A 25,004-nucleotide genomic window follows, 5' to 3' on the forward strand; every position below is an offset into this window, starting at 1 on the left:
GAAAAGAGTATAGAGGTTCCTTAGAAAACTAGAAGTATAGCTACCATATGATCCACCAATTCCACTTCTGGCCAAATATCTGGAAAAGTTTATCTGGAAAACTCTAATTTGAAAAGATACACACGCCCCCAATGTTCACAGCAGCACTACTCACTATAACCAAGACACGGAAGCAACCTAAGTATTTATCAATAGATGAAGGGATAAATAAGATGTGGTATATACATGTAATGGAATATTACTGGGCCCTAAAAAAGAATGAAACAGTCACGGCAGCCACATACACGAACCTTGAGAATATCACACTGAGTGAAGTCATACAGAGAAAGACAAGTATTATATGATATCACTTATACATAGAATCTAAAAAATAATACAAAGAAATTAATTTACAAAATAGAAACAGACTCACAGAAAACAAACTTATGGCTACCAAAGGGAAAATGTTGGGGGAGGGCTAAATCAAGAGTATGGGATTAACAGATACTCGTTACTACACATAAAATAAACAACAAGAGCATAGGGAACTATATTAACTATCTTAATGCAAGAAATGCAGGTTCAATCCCTGGGTTGAGAAGATCCCCTGGAGAAGGAAATGGCAATCCAGTCCAGTATTCTTGACTGGGAAATCCCATGGACAGGGGAGCTTGGTGAATTACAGTTCATGGGGTGCAAAGAGTCGGACGCAACTTAGCAACTCAACAACAACACACACACACAGATATGCATTAACTGAATCACTTTGTCATACACCTGAAACTAACACCATACTGTAAATAACTATACTTCAATTAAAAATAAAACAAAATGAACTCTTCAGGACACACTAATTCATTTAATGCGTATCTTCTGAGCCAGGTTATAGGAACACAAAGAAAAACTGACCAATTTGGGGTGGATAAAGAGGCCTTCTAAAACACTACATTTAAACACACTTCTTCTGTTTTACTTAATACCTTAGTAGCAGTATAGACATTGAAGTCCACATATGTTTAAGGGGAATATACGCTCCATGCTGTGGGCATTTGAAAGCAGAATAGCCTTTTCCAAGCGATCCAGAAAAGCACAAGCATCACATTTTTGCAAACAAAGAGGCCAAAAGTTCCTAAAATCCAGACATAAATTTTGCTTCTACTTTTTTAATCTCAAAAACATTGGCCCTAGCTTATCTTGCTTTTGACAGTTAACTCATCTTTCTTTCTCCTCAAACTTAGACATTTTGCTCAGAAATTAGAATGCAGGTAGTAAAGAAGCCCTTTGGTTGAGATCTCACTGAGTAGAAATTCACTGATGAAACCCTGCAACCCATCATCTCACCCATCAGGACTGCCTCGGTGGCTGCAGAAGCCATCACGTGTGTCCACAAACACTGAAACTCTTCCAAGCCGTCTACCAACCTCAAACGTCAGTCACAAGCCTGCTTTTCTGACTGGCCGGCTAGATTGAAGGCTCCCACGACGTCCTCCTTGGATTCGACTAATTGGCTAGAGCAGCACACAGAACTCAAGAGAAACATTTTACTTACAAGATCACTGGCTTATTATTATAAAAGGATATAACAGCCAGATGGAAGAGACACCTAGAGCAAGGTACCAGGAAAAGACCAGGAGCTTCCATGACCTCCTTTCTCCCCATATCTCTATTGGGTCACCAGCCTGGAAGCTATCCAAACCCTGTTCTGTTGGGTTTTTATGGTGGCTTCATTACAGAGGCATGATTGATTAAATCCTTGGCCATTGGTGCTTAAAATCAGTCTCCAGTCTCCTCCCCTCCCCGGAGGCCAAGGATAGAACTGAAAGTTCCAACCCTTTAATCAAGTGGTTGGCTCTACTGGTCACCAGCCCCCATCCTTAGTCACCTCATTAACATAACAAAAGACACCTTCAACAGTCTCAGAATTTAGGAAATTCCAAGGGTTTTAGGAGCTCTCTGCCAGAAACAGGAATAAAGACCAAATAAATATTTCTTATTATAAACCACAGTATCATAGTCACCCACTGTCCAAGGCCAATTTGGAATTGTCCGAGAGTTCTTCAAGACTAAGAAGACTGCCCAGAACACTATACAGATTTGGGAAACCTGGGTTCTGATTCCGTTTCCACCACTATCTGTTCTTTCAGCAAGGATTTCTTGAACACGAGGCATGTTCCCTGCCTGCTTGGAACTTGAGTCTAGCACTGATCTGCTGGGTAGAATTCAGGTCACTTTGCCTGCTTCAGACAGAAACATGCAGAAAGCTCTCAATTTCTGTCCCCTTGATTCTGTCATTCTCTCTCACCCACCTCACCCTCCCCACCTCCGCAAGCTGTTCCCTCTGCCTAGGTGGAGAAGACTCTTGAGAGTCCCTTCGACAGCAAGATCAAACCAGTCCATCCTAAAGGAAATCAGTCCTGAATATTCATTGGAAGGACTGATGCTGAAGCTGAAGCTCCAATACTTTGTCCACCTGATGCGAACAGCCAACTCACTGGAAAAGACCCTGATGCTGGGAAAGACTGAGGACAGGAGGAGAAGAGGGCAGCAGAGGATGAGATGGTTGGATGGCGTCACCAACTCAATGGACATGAGTTTGAGCAGGCTCTGGGAGATGGTAAAGGACAGGGAAGGCTGGTGTGCTGTAGTCCATGGGTTTCAAAGAGTTGGACACAGCTTAGTGACTAAACAACAACTGTCTAGAGTGCTTTCTCCTATGTAGTTAATTTGCAACTCATCCGGCATGGGCTATTTTTGGGCATAGCAGCAGCTCCAGTAATTTGCACAGTAGGTGCTATGTGCTCAGTTGCTCAGTTGTGTCTGACTGTTTGCAACCTCATGGACTGTAGCCCGTCAGGCTCCTCTGTCCATGGGGATTCTCCAGGCAAAAATACTGGAGTGGGTTGCCATGTCCTCCTCCAGGGGATCTTCTCAACCCAAGGATCGAACCCAGGTCCTCTGCATTGCAGACAGATTCTTTTACCGTCTGAGTCAATTTGCACAGTATCTGACACAAAAAGGGTCTCATTGATTGGTGAATTTAGTCAAAGCTAGCTTATATGAGAGCATGGTGGTTAAAGGCAAAATACCAGCTTCGAAATCAAGCAGATCCTAATTCAAACCTTCACTCTGGCTCTTACCAGCTGCATGACATAGGCAGTTTATTCCACCACTCTGAGCCTCTGTGTCTGTATCTGCGAAACGGATCAGATACTGACACTCCCTGGTAGTGTCATGAGAGACTGAACGAAGCTGTGCGTGCAAAGTACCTAGGACACTTGCAGGCACGTAAGGAAACCCGAAAACCCAGAGCTGCCCTGACTGTTAACTTCATGACAGTTGTTAAGAGGTCCTTTTCTGTTCATAGTCCACCGTCTCACCTACACTAAAAGCAGGCCCCAGAGTTATTTATAAGGCAGGCCTTTGTAACAGCTGCTTGCTGACACACAGGTAAGGCTTTCTGACAGCAATGAAGAGGAGGCGGAGCAGGATAACAATTACTTCCTCTCCTGTCTCTGATTTTAGACACTTTGACAGGCCTGTTTTACAAAAGCCCACAGGAGAGGTGGGGGAAGAAAAAGACCAGCACAAGCCTGCTCCTGAAGAAATGGACTTCCCAGAGACACCACAGGCTCCACTAACCACAGACCACGGAAAGCTGCAGGGCGTTTCACAACCAGGAATCTCTCCTTGCCCCCGGGGAATCTGTGCGCTCTCTGAAGGTACGGAAACCTGTTCCTGTTCATTAGATCAAATGACAACTCAAAGTTACCATCGGCTTTTATCTGGATCAAAGGCAAAAAGATAAATATCTCAGTCACGACTTAAAATTCCTACTCTGGCAACCAAAAGCTTTCTACATTGTGGTTCCAGAGAGAAGAGACAGAGCAGGAGGTTCTGGTACCTACCTCACAGCTCGGCTCACTGTCTGGGGCTATCCTGTAACTGGGGGAGCTTCTGGAACTGGGTTCCTAGAAAGTGGGGGCTCGTTCTCTGTCCCAGGGATCAGCCCCTCTGACCTGGATTAAAGCTAGATACAGGGAAAAGAGGACTGGGAAATCTCTTCTGCTTTACCCTGGTGGCAAAGGCAATACCCTTATTTTATTGAGGGCAAACTGAGGCTTAGGACGGGGAAGGTGCTTAACCCCAAACGCCACCAAGCCGGAGCAGACTGTGGTCAGAACACCCACTCGAACGTGGGCAAGAAAGGAGGCCGCTTTTTAAAAAGCCACTTTGTGTGCTTAGTCAGTCACTCAGTTGTGTCCAACTCTTTGCGACCCCATGGGCTGTAGCCCTCCAGGCTCCTCTGTCCATGGGGGTTCTCCAGGCAAGAATACTGGAGTGGGTTGCCATGCCCTCATCCAGGGGATCTTCCCAACCCAGGTATCGAACCCAAATCTCCCACATTGCAGGCGGATTCTTTACCATCTGAGCCACCAGGGAAGCCCATGAATACTGGAGTGGGTAGCCTATCCCCTAGAGATAGGGGAGATCCTAATTCATGATCTTTATATTTACCCACTAAAGGTATATAAGTCACTTTTTAGTATACTTATGAAGTCGTGCAACTAATCTTGAAACATTTTATTATAGCAAAAAGGAACTCTGAATCTATGAAGAGTCACTCTCCACGTCCCTTGTTTGCCTCCACCCTGACCCCTAAGCCCTGGCAACCACAAAGCTACTCTCTGTAGCTACAGATCTGCCTACCCTGGACATTTCACATAACTGGACTCATACAATGGTGTTCTGTGACGAGGAAGCCATTCTCTCACGATGCACTTCAGCAGAAGACCCTCTGGTGGCTCCGTGAACTAGTACCCAGAGAGGTGCTTGCAGTGTAGCTGCTAACCACATGTGGCCATCCAAAAGATTAACAGTGGATATACTGAAACTTCAGTTCCTCAATTCTCAGCAGCCACCGTTCAAGTGCTTAACAGCCCCCTGTAGCTCATGGCTATCACATTAGACAGCACAGATGTGAAATACCACCATCACTGCAGAGTTCTGTTGGACAGTGCTAACTCCAAGGATACCCAGATATCTGCTCCTTAACCCACTGTCTCCAAAATGCTTGTTTCTTCAAGTGTTGAAAAGTTATGTTTGCAGATGGAGAGTGAAGGTGAGAAAGAGGTAAGGGGAGGTGGGGTGGTGGTGGAGGGGCACTGGGCAGGGGGAGGAATATGAGGAGGAGTTGGGAAGGGAGGGAGAGAGTGGTGTGCCAGGAAGAGCCAACCTCCTCCTCACACCTTCCCCCACCACCTCAGTGTTATGCCAGGTGCCCAGGGAGCTCCCCCAGCCGCGACCCAAACCTGAAAAGCTTTCTGTTTAGTGAAGTTCATCCAAAAGGCAGATATGCCAAAGCCTTTGGAAGCGCTTCAAGAAATCTAGCTTCTACCTCAGCCGTTTGATGATTTCTGAAGTGTTTCATGCCAGGGGCTGAACTGAGCGACTCCTTAATGAGAGTGAACAGTCCTGATCAATTTCCGGCCAGCAGCGGCTACTTTGGTTGCCAAGACGTGACCACTAAGGCTGATGATGGACACCCCAAGGCTAGAGCCGTGGAATCTTGGCATGCCCGGACAGAAGGGAGCCCAGGCTCTGAGTTCCACTCCTCTCCTTGGGTTGTCACTGGTTCAGCTATAATGTCTTTCTTCTTATTCTCCAAAGATGTCTCAGTCACTGGCTCCCAGGAGCACGGCAGCAGGTTATTTCAAACTGTGGTTTTAGATGAATTAAGATGATCAGATTGAAGAATGATGGACAAACAAAAGGAAAAACAGAATCATATTCAGAAAGAAATCCGTTACCAATTCAAGGGTCCTTTGTTCCAAAACACTCTCAAAAACCATCCATCATGACATTTAAAGTTGTTTTCAATTCAGTTCAGTCACTCAGTCGTGTCCGACCCTTTGCGACCCCATGAATCGCAGCACGCCAGGCCTCCCTGTCCATCACCAACTCCCGGAGTTCACTCAGACTCACGTCCATCGAGTCAGTGATGCCATCCAGCCATCTCAGCCTCTGTTGTCCCCTTATCCTCCTGCCCCCAATCCCTCCCAGCATCAGAGTCTTTTCCAATGAGTCAGCTCTTTGCATGAGGTGCCCAGAGTACTGGAGTTTCAGCTTTAGCATCATTCCTTCTAAAGAACACCCAGGTATATTATTAAGTTGGCTAATGTCCTTTCGGTTAAACTCTGCTGAAAGATGTATCTTCTTTCCCTTTCTTTAGTAGTCAATTAAAAAAAAAAAAGAAAGAAACAGGCAACCTAATGACTGTTTCTTCCAATGTGCCTGCTTGTCTAAATCAATAATTTTGTCTTGAATTGCCCCTCCTTCAATGAGTGACAGTGGGGGGATTTAAAGAATCAATAGACTACATATCTAAGGTATCAGGAGCAAAAGAGAACCAGGTGAATATTCACCAAGCTATGACAAGAGTTCATTTGCTAACAAGCTGTTCTTTCAGGGAAGGGTACTGTGTGTTTCTTGGTCCCTTGGTTTTCAGAAACATCCTTCACCATGGAGATGTAGCTAAGCGGTAAGAGGTGGTTCTATGAGGGGGCTTCTGAGCCTAAGCAACAGACCAGGCTTGAAGAACTGGCTCTCTGGAGTTCTCAGTTCAGCCGCTGCTATTACTCTGCCCCCTTGAAGTCGTTTGTGACTTTCATGACTTCACACATTCAGTGAACATTATATCCATAATTCAGGGTGTTTTCCCCCTATGTTTTAGCTCTAGTAATCCTCTCAATAACTTTGAGTTGGTGCCATTCTTCCTTCCATCTTCAGTTCAGTTCAGTCGTTTAGTTGTGTCCAACCCTTTGCGACCCCATGAATTGCAGCACGCCAGGCCTCCCTGTCCATCACCATCTCCCGGAGTTCACTCAGACTCACGACCATCGAGTCCATGATGCCATCCAGCCATCTCATCTTCTGTCGTCCCCTTCTCCTCCTGCCCCCAATCCCTCCCAGCATCAGAGTCTTTTCCAATGAGTCAACTCTTTGCATGAGGTGGCCAAAGTACTGGAGTTTCAGCTTTAGCATCATTCCTTCCAAAGAAATCCCAGGGCTGATCTCCTTCAGAATGGACTGGTTGGATCTCCTTGCAGTCCAAGGGACTCTTGAGAGTCTTCTCCAACACCACAGTTCAAAAGCATCAATTCTTCGGCACTCAGCCTTCTTCACAGTCCAACTCTCACATCCATACACGACCACAGGAAAAACCATAGCCTTGACTAGACAGACCTTAGTCGGTAAAGTAATGTCTCTGCTTTTGAATATGCTATCTAGGTTGGTCATAACCTTCCATCTTAGCGATAAGGAACTGGAAGTTTAGAGATGTTGAAGAAGCCATCAACGTCACACAGCCATCAAGAGGATTTGCTAGGGCCAGACTCCTGGTGTCTTGCATCCCAGGCTGACATTTAGACCATCTTCCTTATGTGACAACTTGTGCCAGTTGGTATAGAAAAGAGAAAGCAGAGGAGCAAGGGGATCTGAAGATCAGGGATCCCAGAGGCCTGAGAATAGGCTTAGGCTGTTACTTCACAGGTAGTTCCTACTTTGGGCAAAGCGGGGGGGTCTCATAAAGTAAGGTGGCTTTCATCCTTCCAGTGAATGGCTTGTATCTGCCGGTCAGAGAGAATTTCTATGGGACTGAATAACCAAGGATGCTTCAGCCACTCTCCCCACTGAGAGTTCGCAGAACTGCGTGCCCCCAGCTTTACCTTTAATGAGCTCACCGTATTCTCATTTTCATGTGATTGCAGTATATATATACTATTACCTCGACAAGTCAAATCAATCCAATCAATATCATATTTATATGTGTGTATATATATAGATAAATTTATATAGTTCAACTTATATAGTGTGGGAGATTGATTGCAAAGACAGCCTTAGGTCTCCAACCCTCTCTGGATCCTGTATGTTTTGCAGTGTGATTTCAGAGCATCTCCCTCCTTCATGCACCTGGGTAGACCGGGTGACCTGCTTTGGCCAACAGAGTGAAGCAGAAGAGAATCAAGGTTGTTTTTCAGAGCTTAGGCATCAAAGGGCCTTGCACACATCAACCCTGTCTCAGAACTTGCCCACCATCATGGAACAGCCAGGACAGCCTGCTGGAGGACGAGAGACCAGCAGGGAAAAGTTGGTTTGGCTCAGCTGAGGCCAGTACAGACCCAGCCAGCACCCCACACACCACCCAGGTGGCCTCAGACGTGGGAGCAAGCCCCACCAGGATCACCAGAGCCTAATAACGCCTCAACAGAGCTGATCCATCTACCTATAGGCTTGCAAGCAATAATAGCTATTATTTGAAACCAGAACTTTTAGGGCCAGAGGAGATAGACAGGAGTCTAACCAGTCAGAACCTGGTTCACCAACCTGATCGAGGCTAACGTCCCGAAAAAGGTTCACTCTCACAGGTTTAGATCCCACAAGCATTTGAAGATGCTCCTGGAGAAATAATCACTATTTCTGATGGAAGGGTTTTAAGACCTAAATTGCTCAGAACTTGGTTAAAAGAGCAAAAGCTTGGAGTCAGGCAATCTGGGTTAGAATCCTCACCCGAGCACTTGAGTCCTAGGTGGAAAAGTCACTCTGCCCCCAGGGGTACTCACTTGAGACCAGATGAATTTAGTATGAAGCAAAGTAATCCTGGCTGGCTGAGGAGGTTTATTACCAAAGGGCCAGAGCATCATTCGTGTGTGAACAGGACAGAATGAGTCTCAGGTGCACAGAGCTCTTACAAACGGGGCTCAGGTTCTTCCTAGAAGGTAGATTCTCTCCTTGGCTTTCCCTAATGAATGCTGCCCTCTACAGTGCATACGTAAAATAGGCTTTAAAAAACAATTCTGTGCAGGGACACCTTCTATCTTCTGTCTCGGCAGAGGGCAAGGAAATGGAAATGAATTCAATGTTAGGTGGTTACCCATAACTTCTCACTCGGTGGTCACAGCTATTTCCGTCTGGCAGGGGTCCTCGTCTGTGGCCTCAGAACACGAGTTCGGCCACGTATCTGAAGTTAAGAGAGAAATCTTCCCCAAGTATGTGAATGGAGTAAAGGAAGTCATTGCAAATCACATACAGGCTGTTATCTGCATGAATGCAACTTTTGCTCAGTAATGAACCCTAAAGGGTAAGCAGCATGAAGAATAAAGTCCATGGTTGGGATGAATGGAGATCGTCAATGGAACCAGTCCAAATGTGGGGCTTTGGGAAACCCCAACAAACTGCGGGGGAGCATGTGTCACTACCAGGCCCCTCTAGGACCTACTAAAATCACATCAACTTTACCCTTTGCCTAGGATCATCAAATCCTCTCTTTGCAAGGGAGGATCTGTTCCAATCTACCTGTTAATGTAAGAAATCCTCCTTAGGAACCTTAGGGAGTGATGACTTAGCCTCCATATCTGTTGCCCTGGAGTCAGGGAACTCCCTACACCCCAGACAGCCTTTTCAACCGTGAGAAGACAAGAGTGAAAAACTTTTTTCTTTTTTAAAATGAAACCCAAGTTTGCCTCCTTGTCATTTTTAATTTCTGCCCTCTGTGGCTCTGTGTGTGTTAGTCACTCAGTCGTGTTGGACTCTATGACCCCACGGACCGTAGCTCGCCAGGCTCCTCTGTCCATGGGATTTCCCAGGCAAGCATACTGGAGTAGGTTCCATTCCCTTCTCCAGGGGATCTTCCTGACTCAGGGATCAAACCCGGGTCTCCTGCACTATAGCCAGATTCTTTAGTGCCAAGGAAGCCCCACCCTCTGCGACTAGAGGGAGAAAAAAAGCTGGTCCAGTATACAGACCATTTCTAAAAGGAAACCAGTCTCTTTCCATAAAACAGGTCCCTCTCCATGAGACTGTTCCCTAAAACATCTTTGTTCCTAACTGCTGAGTGGGCGAATGGATGTTCTGAGCAAAGAGCGTCTCTCTGGGTCTCACACTCTGATGAGGTTCTGTCTAATCCAGAGACTTAGCTTTATTCTTACTACACTCTCTCTCATAGCCCTTCTCTTCTCAACAGCCGGTATCATGCGGTGTGGTGAGGTCACCTGTGCTCTGTGTAACAGCTGTCTCTTCCACCAGACTGTCAGTTCCATGAAGGCAAGCATCATCGTCTGCTTTTTCACTTTCAAATTTTCAGTTCCTAGCGTGATGCCCAAGACGGAGGAAGCACCTGAACACGTGCTGAACAGATGGAAGAGTTTCAAGTACACAAACATGCAGCCAAATAAGGGGGAGACTGTTACTCCACTGTACAGTCTGGCTGGAATTCCCCACCTCTTAAAACTGGAGCCAAATCTAGCATAACTTTTCTTGCAGCAAAAAGCAGCAAGTACCTTCAAAGACCCTTATCCTTAGGGCGAATCCTGAGTCTTGCATTCACCAGCTGGTGGCCCACTGGAGGGAGAGAGCACGTCCTTGTGGAGACTGACTTCGTGCTGGCCTGCCGTCAGCTCCTCACCACTGGAGACGATGCTTTCCCACCTTACCACATGAACCTGGTCACGCCACAATGTGGGTTTTATTCAGTCCACATACATTCTACAAAACTGTGAGAACAACTGGTTGGAAGACTGGAAGAAAATGTTGAGACGGTCTAGAGTCACACTCCTCCTAGACTGCCTCCACTCGAACACAATACAAAACCTGGGCAGTAGGGGGCAGCAGAGACTCACTGACCTGGACTATTCTGAGCCAAAGGACATTTTTTTGTATCCTTGCTTTATTCAAGCTGAGTTATTACTGGAACCCTGACTCCCTACTCCTTTTCATCTTTCATAAAAATGCTCTGATTCTCCCATTTTGCAATAGGTGGAGGGAGCCTCAGGTATGGAGAGGGCTTCTTGACCTTTGCTCTTATGAAGGAAGTAGGCCAGGCTGCTGATGGAAATCTCAAATAAGAGATTTCGCTGAAAAGATCTCTGGAATCTCCACTAAGTCTGGGGAGCCTTGCCAATCCCATGAATTAACACGGCTGCCACCGTTGACGGCAGGAGCTCCTGGGACACTAAGAATGTAAATTGTGCCCACGATGCCTTGGCATCAGCCATTGTGTGGCACAACCATTTATCTGCATGGGTGGCACCCGCTGATGGCCCATGCGTCACTTCCACCACGCCAGAGATGGACTGTGACCATTATGCTGGAGACAAATGTTCTCAATTATCCTCAGCTGACACCCTCATCGGAAGACGGTTCTCTGACATGTGATGGAATTCTAATGAAATGCACAGACGCGGAAGCTTGCAGACGGCAAGCTGCTGCTAAGAAACAGGCATTTTATCTGTCAGGTTCGTTTAGGCCTGAGGATGCCACGTCCTCAGCACAGAGGCAGCCACGCGTGTTCACAAGGAACTCACCCAGCTGGTGCAGCTACAAGAGCTGTCAAGGCTTTGGTTTTTAATATGTATTTATTTGGCTGTGCCGGGCGTTAGTCACGGCACACGGGATCTTTTTAGCTGCGGCACGTGGGATCTAGTTCTCTGACCAGGGGTGGAGCCTGGGCCCCCTGCATTGGGAGCACGAAGTCTTAGCAACGGAACCAAGGAAGTCCCAAGCTGTCAAAGTTTTACTGTTCAGGAACAGTCCCTGTTCTAACCAGCATTCTCTTCTTAAACTTTGCATTGTGAATACGGTCCCCATATGCTCATAGAAAAGTTAATCTCATTTATCCCTACTCATATTTATCTTTTCATGTTAATAAACACTGTCAAATACCTAACTTGGTGAAGGAAAATATTTTTTAAAACATAAAAAGAACATTAAATGAACAACTAAACTAAGCTCTGGCTGCAGATGACACCTGGATAAAAATGACCAGGGGAGCCCCCAGAAACATAAATACTTTCCCTTACCAATGATCCTTGAAATTAAACTGAATTCGTGTATGTGTGACACTTTCCACACAGCAGATGGAAGCGACAGAAATACTGAAATTCATCACTTGAAGATCAGATGAACATCCACTAGCTATTTGTGGCTCCTGATACAAGACTAATCAAAGAGATCTTTCATCTTCCTAAATGGCTTCTTTTTCTCGACTCATTCATTCTGTTACGAAAATCCAGGTTTATCGTATTTTCGAGGTAGGATATATAGCAGAACCATGAGCTCACGCATGGCTTTGAAACACATCCATATTTAGAGAAAAACAAACATGGTTACATCCTTCTTATTCTTCTCCCTGCAGAAACGGTGGCTCGAGTATGAAAGGTTATTAGTTTGACACTTTGGAGGGACTGATGCGTTTCCTCCTCTGAAGGCTTTTCTGAATTACACAGTAGATCAAGAAAATGGCTCCCGAAGGTGGCCAGACAGAGTGCTTTCACCTTCAGGTCTGACTTTAGTTTAATGCTAGAGGTTAAGGACCAGAGCGAGGATGGAGCGTGCGAAGGAAGGAGCACCATAAAGGCTCCTCTCTCCAGGTGGCCCTGCTGGCACTCACCCTTCCTCTCAAAAGGGAAGTGCTCCTATACTCATCAAGTAACACCAAACGCTCCACGTGCAGGCAGAGAAAGAGCCAGAAGATGATTCTCCACGCAGAGCGCGGATGAGCCAACGGCTCCCCGTGCCCACCTCCTTGCCCTGAGTTCCCTCTGTCACTGTATCTTGATTCCACAGGGGCAACTCTCCTTTTTATATTTCCAACCGAAGTCTGGGATCCAAATCCATCTCCTTATTTTCCATTAGCTCAACTGAAACAAGGGAGCATCGAATGATTTTTTTTTTTCTTAAATTAAGAACTTCACTAAAGATTATGGGGCAATAGCAAGAAATCAAAAGATCCAAAGACCCTGTGCAAATAGGTATGTCTACAAGTATAAGGCGCTGACTCCTGACACTACATGTGAATATGTGTACAATAAAAGCACGTACATCAAATAAGTCTAATTACATAAAAATGTCTTGCATACTATAAAGTGACATTCAAATGTGTTAGGAAGTACTAAGACCATGTGTTTTTAGCTACATTTGAAAGACTTTCCTGGTGATCCAGTGGTTAAGACCTCTTGCTTCACGGCTTCGATCTCTGACAAGGGAACTGAGACCCTGCGGTGTCAGCGTAAGCGGTTCCCTATGGCTCCTGCTATATGCTAGGCATTAGTTTGGGCATCTTCCTGTGTTCATGTCTATTATCTATTAACAGCACACAACAAAGTAGTGGCTGAGAACTGCAGGGCAATTAAAAGGTAGCCTGCCCTTTAACTGCCCGACAAAGGGGACCATGAATTCCCCCCTAGGAGAGAGGTTCTCAGACTTCAGTGATGTGAGAAGGATAAGGGTGTAAAATCCAGACTTTCAGGCTCTAACTCAGAAATCTGAACTAGAAGGACTAGGTTTGTAAAGCTTCAGGATTTCTCTCTAAAGCAATGACCTCAAAGGATGCTGGTGTTGGAGGCCCCTTCATCAGACCTTGAGGAATGATGGAGTCTTGAATTCACGGTCCCACCAGACCATGGGACGTGAGCTGTTCACCTCAGACTTAACAGAGAGACCACGTTAAGGGCTTGGTCCCTCTTCCATCACACCGGGGCAGTCTGCATACATATGTTGGAGCGTAAAAATGTCACTGTGGAGGCACTATTTTGGAGAGAGGTGCCATGTGTTTGCGGACTTTTCATCTCTTCAATTAGGCAACGTCAATAATTTGTTTAGAACAAGAGGGAACCAGGGTGTGAAATGCAAACTAGAAAAATGAAACCTGCCTTTACTGCAGGAGCCATAACCTCCACCCTCTGACCTGTGAAAGGGCACCATTGACAGCAAACCAAGTGACTACACAACAGTGAGAAAGGTCAGAAGGCATTAACTGTTTCAAGCCACACAAATAACAGCCACGATGCCAATGAACTCCAGCTATTAGGAAACAAGGCACACCCTGCAGAGAAATGTCTTCAACCAACAGAAGAGACAGGACAGAAAGCTTGAACCGAACTCTACAAAAAAGGAGGAAACAGACACTTTATATCTGACTTTCTCCCATCACCAGGGCTAGGGCAGCCCGTTGCTTCACAGATGAACGCACTGAATCTCTGCGAAGTGAGGTGACTCGACGCTGGGAAAGGATTAACAAAACCTTTCCCTTTCTGCATGAGAATTTGACCTTGGGTTGACCTTCTATCTCTGTTTCCCCTGGAAACTTGATAAAGATAGAATCCCAGCTATGTTACTAAGCAACACTGCTCATGATAAAAATGACCCTGGATAGTTATACCACAACTGGACAGACAACAGCTGTAAATGAAGAATAAATGCCTGTTGGAGGCCACCATCATTTTGGACTTCTCTGAGAGCTATGACTATCGATTGGGCCCAAGTCTTGTGGGAACCCTAGAAGTTAGGCAGATGGAGCTGTCACAGGAAATACTGGCTCCTGTGGGACACACAGCTTTTAAGCTAGAGGAACTCCTACACCTGCCCCCGTGGGTCTTGTTCCTTCACACCTGAGCCGTCACCCAGGTGGGAGGGGGCAGTGATGGGCCCTGGATGCGTGGACTGCTGTCTACACTGCCATGAGGACCACCCCCATGGAACAGAAATGCCCACACTGCCCTGCTAACAGCCTTCCTGACAGTCTCCAGTGGAGTGGAAGGGTGCCAGGTGTGGCCTCTGAGGGTCTCAGTGAGACCCTGAGCACATGCCCCGGTGAGCAGTGCCCTTGCCCAGAGCCACACTCCTGGGAGATGACAGGGTCAGAACTCAAAGTCAGTCGGCTGCCTTCAAGGGAAACACTTTCTGTTTAATTGCTAGGCCCAAAACTTTTCTCCTGAGATAACTGTATTCTGGCCCAAGAGACTGGTACAGCTGGTGAAAGGCCCTGCCAGAAGTGCTTTCCCCCTTCAGTGCCACGTGAGGTCCCTAGCTCTGGAAGCATCTATCTCACCCTGCCTGCCCACCTTAACAGCTGAGTCACTGAGCTTATTGCTAGATGGTTCTCCCAGCTCTTTGCAGGAAACCACCCTCAGCAGGAAGCCCCTTTTCTTGTCACTTTAGCAAAGTGACATTGTAACTAACCTTTAAACCAAGCACCCCCGTGACTTACTCATCTCTGGCCTGAACACATTTTTCAGATCTATTGATTGATAGATAATACCCTGCCTAACTTGTCGGTGGTTTCTGTTGATCAAAGAAGTAGGAATGAAGAATAAGTAATTAACGGAGCAGATCTCTGCCCTGGCTTCCCCTTCAGTAATCTTCAGAAATAACTGTGTGACCAAGATAATATCTGGAGGAAGATCACAAGGAGTCGACAAGGCTGCACGCAAGTCTGCATATGGAGGGATGGTGAGGACTCTGACCCCCATCTTAGTGATTAACTCAGGTTACCTCCTCATTTCCCTCTAAAAGCTTTCAAGGCTTAGCAGAATCTTCAGAGGTGGGTTTTGGGGGAACAATGAGTCCATCATCTCCCCAGATTGCTGGCATTCTAGTTAAAGGTACCTTTCCTTTCTATCAACATCTGTGAGAACTGATTTTGTAAAGCAGCGAGCAGTGGGACCTGACTCATTAGGTAACATGAGAGACTTCTTTAAACACAATGATACCCTGGTTCAAACCTTTGAGATGGCTCAGACAATAAAGGCTTCAGGCTGAAGGGTCATGGTGACATCACATCTGATCCCCAAACTGAGGTGATTATCACCCATGAACACAGACAGGTACCCAAGCTCTCACCTTGTCTGGGGTGACAGCTCTGGAATGGCAGGGGTCCCCTGATGACCCCTACCCCAACACTGAAATGATCTTGCAGAAGTTTCCCTCTGCAGGACCTTGTGAGGCTACTAATACCCAAGCCCACACAGGTCCTCCCGACCGGAGGGGTGAATGCGTCATTCCTTCTCAAACTCCCCTTCCTTTGCTCTAAGCAAAAATCTTCAGGTGGAAATCAGGGCAAATGATATTGCCTCTCTGATGTCTTCCTCAGCCTTCTTCTTCACGACTCTGAGCACATCCCTATTATACCACGAGGAACTGTGGTGTTGAGAAGACTCTTGAGAGTCCCTTGGACTGCAAGGAGGTCAAACCAGTCCATTCCAAAGGAAATCAACCCTGAATATTCATTGGAAGGACTGATGCTAAAGCTGAACCTCCAATAATTTGACCACCTGATGCAAAGAGCTGACTCATTGGAAAAGACCCTGATGCTGGGAAAGATCGAAGGCAGGGGGAGAAGGGGACAACAGAGGATGAGATGGTTGGATGGCATCACTGACTCTATGGACGTGACTTTGAGCAAGCTCCAGGAGATAGTGATGGACAGACAAGCCTGGTGTGCTGCAATTCATCAGACACAAATTAGCGACTGAGCAACAACAGTAAGCACCACCCTTCCCCCAAGCTGTCCAGCACCCAGTCCTCACTGTCACAACCTCCAGCCCAAAGTTGGGCACAAATGGTGCTGAACAAAGGCAACATGAAACATGGGCACCCCAGCCATACGCTCTTTTGCATGACCTGGACCACTGAATCAGCTTCATCTAAACTGTAATTTTAGGTCAGTATCTTGATTAACAGCAGAACATGGGCAACTTTTTCATGCTTCCCTCTCCCATTCACTAAGCCTGATAAAGAGCTTGCCTTGCCAACCACAAAGTGACAAGTTTATCAGTTCAGTTCAGTCACTCAGTCGTGTCCGACTCTTTGCGATCCCATGGACTGCAGCACACCAGGCCTCCCTGTCCATCACCAACCCCCGGAGCTTGCTCAAACTCATGTCCATAGAGTCAGTGATGCCATCCAAAGACCCTGATGCTGGGAGAGATTGGAGGTGGGAGCTGATGGGGACGACAGAGGATGAGATGTTTGGATGGCATCACTGACTCAATGGACATGAGTTTGAGTAAACTCTGGGAGTTGGTGATAGACAGGCAAGCCTGGCATGCTGCAGTCCATGGGGTTGCAGAGTCAGACATGACTGAGCAACTGAACTGAACTGGTTCCAGTCCATTTTAGTTCACTGATTCCTAAAACGTCAGTGTTCACTCTTGCCATCTCCTGTTTGACCACTTCCAATTTACTTTGATTCATGGACCTAACATTCCAGGTTCCCACGCAATACTGCTCTTTACAGCATCGGACTTTACTTCCATCACCAGTCACATCCACAACTGGGCGATGTTTTCGCTTCGGTTCTGTCTCTTCATTCTTTCTGGAGTTACTTCTCCACTCTTCTCCAGTAGCATATTGGACAACTACTGACCTGGGGAGTCCCTCTTTCAGTATCCTATCTTTTGCCTTTTCATACTGTTCATGGGGTTCTCAAAGCAAGAATACTGAAGTGGTTTGCCATTCCCTTCTCCAGAGGACCATGTTTTGTCAGAACTCTCCACCATGACCCATCCAGTTTGGGTGGCCCTAAATGGCATTGCTCATAGTTTCATTGAGTTAGACAAGGCTGTGGTCCATGTGATCAGTTTGATTAGTTTTCTGTGATTGTGGTTTTCATTCTGTCTGCCCTCTGATGGATAAGGATAAGAGGCTGACGGAAGCTTCCTGCTGGGAGAGACTGACTGTGGGGGAATCTGGGTCTTGTTCTGAAGAGCGGGGCCATGCTCAGTAAATCTTTAATACAATTTTCTGTTGATGGGCAGGGCTGTGTTCCCTCCCTGTTTTTTGACCTGAGGCCAACCTATGGTGAAGATAATGAAGAAAATGGGATCTCCTTCAAAAGGTCCCATGCTGCGCTGCCACACTCAGTGCTCCTGACCCTGCAGCAGGCCACCACTAACCCACGCCTCTGCTGGAGCCTCCTGGACACTCACAGGCTAGTCTGGGTCAGTCTCTTGTGGGCTCACTGCTCATTTCTCCTGGGTCCTGGTGGACACAAGATTTTGTTTGTGCCTTCCAAGGGTATTTCCCCAGTCCTATGCTCTGTGGTGGGATTAATGGCGATCTCCTCAAGAGGGCTTATGCCACACCCAGCTCTGCTGCACCCAGAGCCCCTTGCCCCTGTGGCAGGCCACTGCTGACCCGTACCTCCGCAGGAGACACTCAAACACTCAAAGGCAGGTCGGGCTCAGTCTCTGAGGGGCCTCCTGGCGCAGCAAACAAAACAAAAGGTTTTGTGTGAGCCCTCCGAGGATCTCTGGTGGGTATGGGGTTTGATGTTAAATGTGATTTCGCCCCTCCTACCGCCTTGCTGTGGCTTCTCCTCTGCCCTTGGACATGGGGTATCATTTTTTGCTTGGAACTAACATTATCCAGTTGATGGTCGTTCAGCAGCAAGTTGTAATTTTGGAATTCTCGCAGGAGAACATGAGCGCACATCCCTCTGCTCCACCACACAGATTCTAAATCAGTGGCTCCAATGTTATTCGGACATGACATTGTGCTAAACGCTGTTAAAATCCTATCTCCAGCCATGTCTGGCTCTCCTTGTCTGCCCAGCACAGGCAGAAATGAATAAGGAAGAAGGAAGTGACACAGAGAATGAAGGCCTGAGGAAGGAACTCACTAGAAAGTGCTGGTGGAGCCAAACAGCCAGTTAAAATCAAAGAATTCATTAATGCTTCGCAGTGACTCGGTGACAGAGAACTTTAGACCCACTTTACAGAAGGGAAAGCTGAGGCCTGGAGAAGTGTCTTGAGTGCCGGGTAGGAGTGAGCTTGATCTCAAACTCAAGTGCTTTTGCACTAAGCCACGGTCACCAGTTGTGACTGTCAGCAAGGTACCAAGATTAGTTTTTAGCAAATGATCTTGTTATATGCGTCAGCGTCTTAAAATAATTTGCTAATTTCAAAGACAAAATATTTCAAATATGGAGAGAAACTAATCCTCTCACACACTGTTGCTGGAAATTATAAATAGGGATAACCTCTTGGGAGCAAAATTTGGCACTGTTAAATGTAAAATGTGCACATACCCTTCAATAAGCAATTTCATTGAAACAGTTGTATACAAGCAAAAAAGACACATGAGGACATTAACCTCAAAACTATTTATAACATCAAAAAATTAGAAGCAATCTAAATGAAAGTGACTGAAAATATTAAAGTAAGTTCATACAATGGAACACAATGCAACAATTTTATGAAGAAAGAAAATGAATGATCCATTAAAAAATGTCTGTCCACGATTTGGTCATTTTATTTATAAGACTTAAGGTGTCCTATATAAAGTATTTCAAATAGTTCCTGGAAAAGAGTGAACATTAGGAAAAATTTATCAAAATGTTACAGTATATACGTTTAACTACAATTTAAAATAAGGAAATACAGAAAACTTAAAAAAAAAAATGTAATAGTATATGCATGAAAACGATGTTGTTTAGTCATTCAGTTCTGTCCAACTTTTTTACGACCCCATGAACTGTAGCCCGCCAGGCTCCTCTGTCTATCGAATTTTCCAGGCGAGAATACTGGAGCGGCCTGCCATTTCCTTGACCCAGGGATTGAACCCATGTCTCTTGAATCTCCTACACTGTCAGGTGGATTCTTTACCACTGAGCCACGGTGGAAGCCCGATAGAGGAATCCGAATTAAATGGTAAACAGTAGCTTTGTTTGGGAAGTGGGATTACAGAGGCTTTTTTTTTTTTCTTTTAATAAATTTGTATTGCCTGAATATTTTAATATAATTATTTTTGTCTTGAAAATAAATATATTCTTTCTATAAAATGAAGAAGACATTAATATTCAGAAAAGACCATTCTCCTTACGCATAGAATTCAGTCTAGGAATACTAAGCCTTCCAAATTTATACGATGGACTAAATATTTTAGAAATGTATTAAATTTCTGGCAGTATTACCCATTCAGAGGATGTAAGTGAGGGAATGGAAGGAAGAGAAAAGAGATCATGCCACAAATGTTGGGGGTGGGGGTGAAAAAAACAGACAGCTATTTCATCTTCCCTGAAAATCTGCAATTCTGGCCTGGAGCCTTAAAGTCACTAAGAGCCAAAAGAGAAGGTGAAGGGCCACCCTAAGTCCCGGCCACCCCTTGACAGACGTTTCACAGCTGATGCTGCAGACACATTCTGCGGGGTCCCCCTGACACATTCAGGCCAGGCAAGGCTCGGCCTGGTTGTCGCCTGCAGGAGTGCAGATCCAAAGGTGGATCCAAACGATGAGTGATAATGATGCAACGGACAACTAGCAGGGTTTCTAAAGCCTAAGGCTCTGCCAACTTTCTTCCAAACCTATAAAATCTGAAACCTAAATCTCTAGGAAAACTAACAGGATGTGTTGCTACACAGGGCATTTCTGGGTTTTGTGTGTCACCTATGTCCTTGGCCACCCTAAGGGACAAAGCAATGAAATGTGTGAGTCCTGGCGTTTTTTTCCTAACTCAGAAGGAGGTATTACTTGTTATTTTCTTCTATTTTACATCTCAGTTGATTGCTCAGTATAATCAGAACTCAATTCAGTGATGATGACAAAAGGGGAGTTTGTATTTTGGGGCAAGATTTTAAGAGGAATGCTTTAGCACAAAGTATAAAGTGCACTGGGGTTTTTGAAAAGTTGCTTATTATAATTTCCTTTTATTCCTCTTAATCCTTTTTTTAAAATTGGGACTAAATGTTGAAATATTTTTGCCATTTATTGACAGAATAATGAACTTACTGATATGATTAGAGCAAACCTTAGGACTGGAAGTCCTAGGTTCGCGGGTCACAGAGTCGAAAAGCAGATGAGTTGGTTCATCTGAGAGTGACAAGCCAGAGCCAAGTGCCATTCAGGTCTGACTGACCCACAAGAAAGCTCCAAGGAAGGACAGGTAATGAGACTCTATCCCGGACCCGACCTCATCGGAAAGCAGTCCACACCTCAACTAGAGCTCCAAGCACACTGAACGGCAATTTATCTGCTCGCGAAGCTTTCTCCAAGCTTTCTCCAGGTGAAGAATGATATCTAATGCGCCTAAGTACCTGCTGGGTCTAACACATGACCAGGTGGCTGAGTTATTTCTGTTCCCTGACCACAAACTATATTTTGCACGCAAGCCGCCAACTTCAGTCTGCAAGGTCAGATTCAAGGGAGAACACAGGGGCCATGAGGAAAGGAGGAGGAAATAGTGACAGTCTCTGAAGGTAAAACTCCATAACCCTTTACCTCAGGACAGTGGAAAAGTAATAAAAAGTACCCAGGTCTGTCCCAGCCTTGCTCTCCCTCAGCTCCTCAGGGCAGGAGAGGGTTAATAAATGTACCTCGGGTGCACCTGACCCTCCAGCAGTAATTTTTATCCCTGCAAATCCTTACAGGATTGTGAGCACATTACAGCTTCCAAAACATTCTCAGGCGTATTCCCTCACTTGACGCTCCTCACAGCCATCCCAGGGGACAGGACAGAGCCGGAGTTCAATTCCAGGAGCTAGACGCGGACATGAACTGCAGCCCTCAACTATCAGTCAGGGAAAGTTACTAATCTCATTTAGCCTCATTTTATCTGTAAAACGGAGTTAATATTCACCTCATGGAATGTTTGTGAAGATCAAGTAACATCACGAAAACCAAAGTCCCTGGCAAATATTATGCACTCCACAAGTGAATATGACTTTCCTTACTTCGACGCTGGAGCCCTTCCCTGGGGCGATGCCTCTGTCAGGACCCACAGCCCTGTCCTGCAGAAGGCCTCCCGGCTGTCTGCTCACTTGGGGCGCACACAGCAACACCCGCCCAGGACAGAAGCAGACTGGTGGCTGCCCCAGTGTCAGAGGGCAGCCCCGACTGGGCTGCCTGAGTGACCCTCTGTCGTGTGGGCCCTGGGACACAGGTCCAGCCACCAACCCTGCACCCTCCCACGTGTGTTCCCTCCACGGCGAACCTTTTCCTTATTTTCTCAACTTTTTGGACACTGGCCTCACATCTATCCTTGAAACTTTTTTCATGTCTCTTCTCCCCAAAGGATTATGAAACAAGGGCAGGCCGGTCTAGCAGAAGGCCCCACACAACCTTTCCCAACATCTTCTCCTTTCTCCCTACCTCCTTCAACCTGCACGCCTCTAACCAACTCTCAGTGAGCAAAGAAAGCTTAGAGCATTTCCTTTCTACTATCAGGAAAAGCACTGTATAAACTGTGATTCTGGAACCAAAGTACCTGAGTTCAGTTCCATCTCCACCTCTCACTCTCTGCTGTGACCTCAGCAAGTACTTAACCTCTCTTTCCCTTAGTTCCATCCTTTGTACGGGAGGATAACAATACAACTTGGGGGGATTCAATGAGGCACATAATAGGAGCTCAACAAAATCAGTTCTCTTCTAGCTTATCTATGTATATAAATGTATCTGGAAGGTTATGCACAGAATAGTTCATACTGGTGTCCTTCAGGGAACATATGGAGGAGAACTTTTATTTGATAAAAACTTGTACCATTTTACAAGCATGTATTGTTTTTGTAATTTAAACACACTTTCAACAAGAATATACTTGGGTATGGTAAAGAAAAGGAAAGGAGGGGGAAGGGAGGTGGAAAAAGAAAAAAGAAATGTTTTCCCTGAGGCAAAAGTGGAAGGCTGGATCAGAGTCGTCAGTGGTTGAGACCTTCTGACTATAGCTTTAGGGCCTGGTGCAGAGTTCCTCTTGCCTTGTTGGGGAAACCTTCAGCCATATATACCTCAGCCCTACTTAGATTTCCTTCATGTTTCCTCCAGTGTTCCAGGTAGAGGTGGGTGTAGGGTCTACTGGACCAAGTTATCGTGGGCTGGAGGGGTGAGTGCAGGGTTTCTGATCTCATTCATGGTGGAAGGGCTCCCAGTCTCCAGAAATACTTTAGGGATCAGGAGGCAGCTCTCCCGGGTCCCAGGGGAAGAGGGGGCACTCAGGATAAGCCCTGGAATGATTCCACACTACCAGGCAGAAGTGCTTCCAAGGAGCCTGGGAAGCAACCCCCCCCCCCGCCCCCAAGAAGTCCAGAACACTTTAGGAGGAAGGCAATGGCACCCCACTCCAATACTCTTGCCTGGAAACTCCCATGGATGGAGGAGCCTGGTGGGCTGCAGTCCATGGGGTCGCTAAGAGTCGGACACGACTAAGCGACCTCACTTTCACTTTTCACTTTCATGCAATGGAGAAGAAAATGGCAGTCCACTCCAGTGTTCTTGCCTGGAGAATCCCAGGGACAAGGGAGACTGGTGGGCTGCTGTCTATGGGGTCACATAGAGTCGGACATGACTGAAGCGACTTAGCAGCAACAGCAGCTGCTTGTTACTGAAGAATCTTCAAAGCTGTCTCAATTTCCCCATTTCTCCAATGTCTCATGAGACACAGACTGCAGCAAGCTAAGGTCTGTCTTATTAACTTCTATGCAAGAGTCCCCACAGGGTTATTTACCTTTTCCCCATAACCTAAAACTTCAGTATTATGTACAGTCAAAATTAAAAAAAAAACATATCCTTTTTTGGTAAGAGTTATATTATCAGAATGCCAGGAGGAATGCTGCCTACTCCTTATATGTAGCCAAGACATTCATTTAGCCAACCTACATTTCTGACTTTTTCAAAGGGTGAGAATCCTCGTTTCTAATTGCCCTCACATCACTTCTGATGGGTAAAAACCTATCAGCTCACAAAGCTTCATTTCTAGAGAATCGTCTACTCTATACAGCATGTTCTATGAAAATTTATTTTCAAATTGCAAACTCTTATATTGCTTCTATGTGTCTTCTGGACCCTACCCAGACAAACATAGCTATTCCTGCTGGAAACTACGAAAATGTAATATTTTCCTCACCTTATTAATACCTCTGCTAACAAAGGTCCTGCCAAACGAGCATATTCTTCTGAGCAGTTCCCCTCACTGTATTTGCAGTCCCACACTTACCCCAAGGAACTGGATCTGCTATAAAGGAAGATGTCAGAAAGGACCCCCAAGAAAGTGGCTTACCTTTCTCGTGGCTGCTTGATGGCGGGGGCGGGGAAGTGACCGGTTTAGACTTGTCATAGTTGTTAAAGCTCTGGCTCCGTCGGTTGTTAGCAGTGGCTGACCCTCCGCGTGTCTTGGCCTCGCTGCCTGCAGCGGATACCCTCGCGGTAGGACCTGGAAGTCTAAAACGCAAAAGCAACAGAGTAATCGCTTCAGTCTCAGGAAAACAGTAGCATCTCAGAAGAAGGAACTGCAGCCATGCAAGAGGGAAAAGAAACCATTCAAGACATCGGCCCTGTGGTGGCTTGCTGGTCCAAGGACTCAGTGGGACGACCACAGACATCCAGGCTATAACGACCTCAGTCCAAAGGCAAAGTATGAGCTATTTTCCTTCGAGCACAGAAAGAGAAATATACGACTATGTTTGCTGATTAGAAATACAAAGCTCAGGAGTTCCCTGGTGGCCCAGTGGTTAGGATTCTGGGCTTGCAATGCCATGCCCCAAGTTTAATCCCTAGTCAGGGAACTAAGATGCCACAAGCCACACAGGATGATCAATAATAATAATAAAGCAAAGCTCATCTTCTTTTTTCTCCGGGATGAGTAATTTTAATTTTCAACAGGACCAAATCATGTCATCTCAAATTCTATCAAGAGTGGAACATAAAGCCCTGTTGAGACACTAAACTGTTTAACGTTTTATGTGCATCTCTTCTGAAAGGTATTGAAAATGGTTTTGGGTTTTTTTTTGCCATAATCTAGGGATGTAAGTATCAAGAAAAAGATTTAACTTATGATGGACATAAAGGGAACTGCTACCTGAGAACCTAACACGTCTGCAAGGAAAACTTATGGCCTGGATGGAAACATTTGTTCAGACATGCATTTTCCTTCAATACCTGACAACCTGTCTCTGTAGACGTTACTCTGAGATTGAAGCCCAGCTTCTCTTAAGTAGATAGATAAAATCATATATTCCTTCTGTAAAATGAGCAGGAGTCTGTTAGCCTAAAGACACACACTTTCCCTTTAAATAAAACACTTCATTTTTGGGGTGGTTTGGGAAATAAAATCAGTAGACTAATCTTTAGTAATGTGTCTAAAGATATTATGGCCCATTCCCCAGAGAGTTAAGGCTAAGACTCCCCAGATCAGAATTTTTGTTCAGGGACTACTAGGCAGACTTTCCAATCATTAAAGTTGAAAGATGAATAAATGATGAAATATTT

General features: G+C 45.8%; 1 protein-coding gene across 11 annotated transcripts in view; it reads right to left on the minus strand.

The window, feature by feature from the left end:
• The window catches only part of NAV2 (neuron navigator 2), a 799,971-nt gene that overhangs the window by 203,573 nt on the left and 571,394 nt on the right, over positions 1-25,004 (minus strand). For all 11 annotated transcript variants that reach the window (XR_009597822.1, XM_060403976.1, XM_060403975.1 and 8 more), the window contains one exon: positions 23,797-23,957. Coding sequence is in view for 10 of the 11 variants with exons in the window: in XM_060403976.1 (XP_060259959.1) it covers positions 23,797-23,957 (161 nt within the window). In the remaining variant the exon portion in view is untranslated. The remainder of the gene's footprint in view (positions 1-23,796; positions 23,958-25,004) is intronic.

Source organism: Ovis aries, chromosome 21, assembly GCF_016772045.2.
Source record: "Ovis aries strain OAR_USU_Benz2616 breed Rambouillet chromosome 21, ARS-UI_Ramb_v3.0, whole genome shotgun sequence".
Taxonomy (NCBI): domain Eukaryota; kingdom Metazoa; phylum Chordata; class Mammalia; order Artiodactyla; family Bovidae; genus Ovis; species Ovis aries.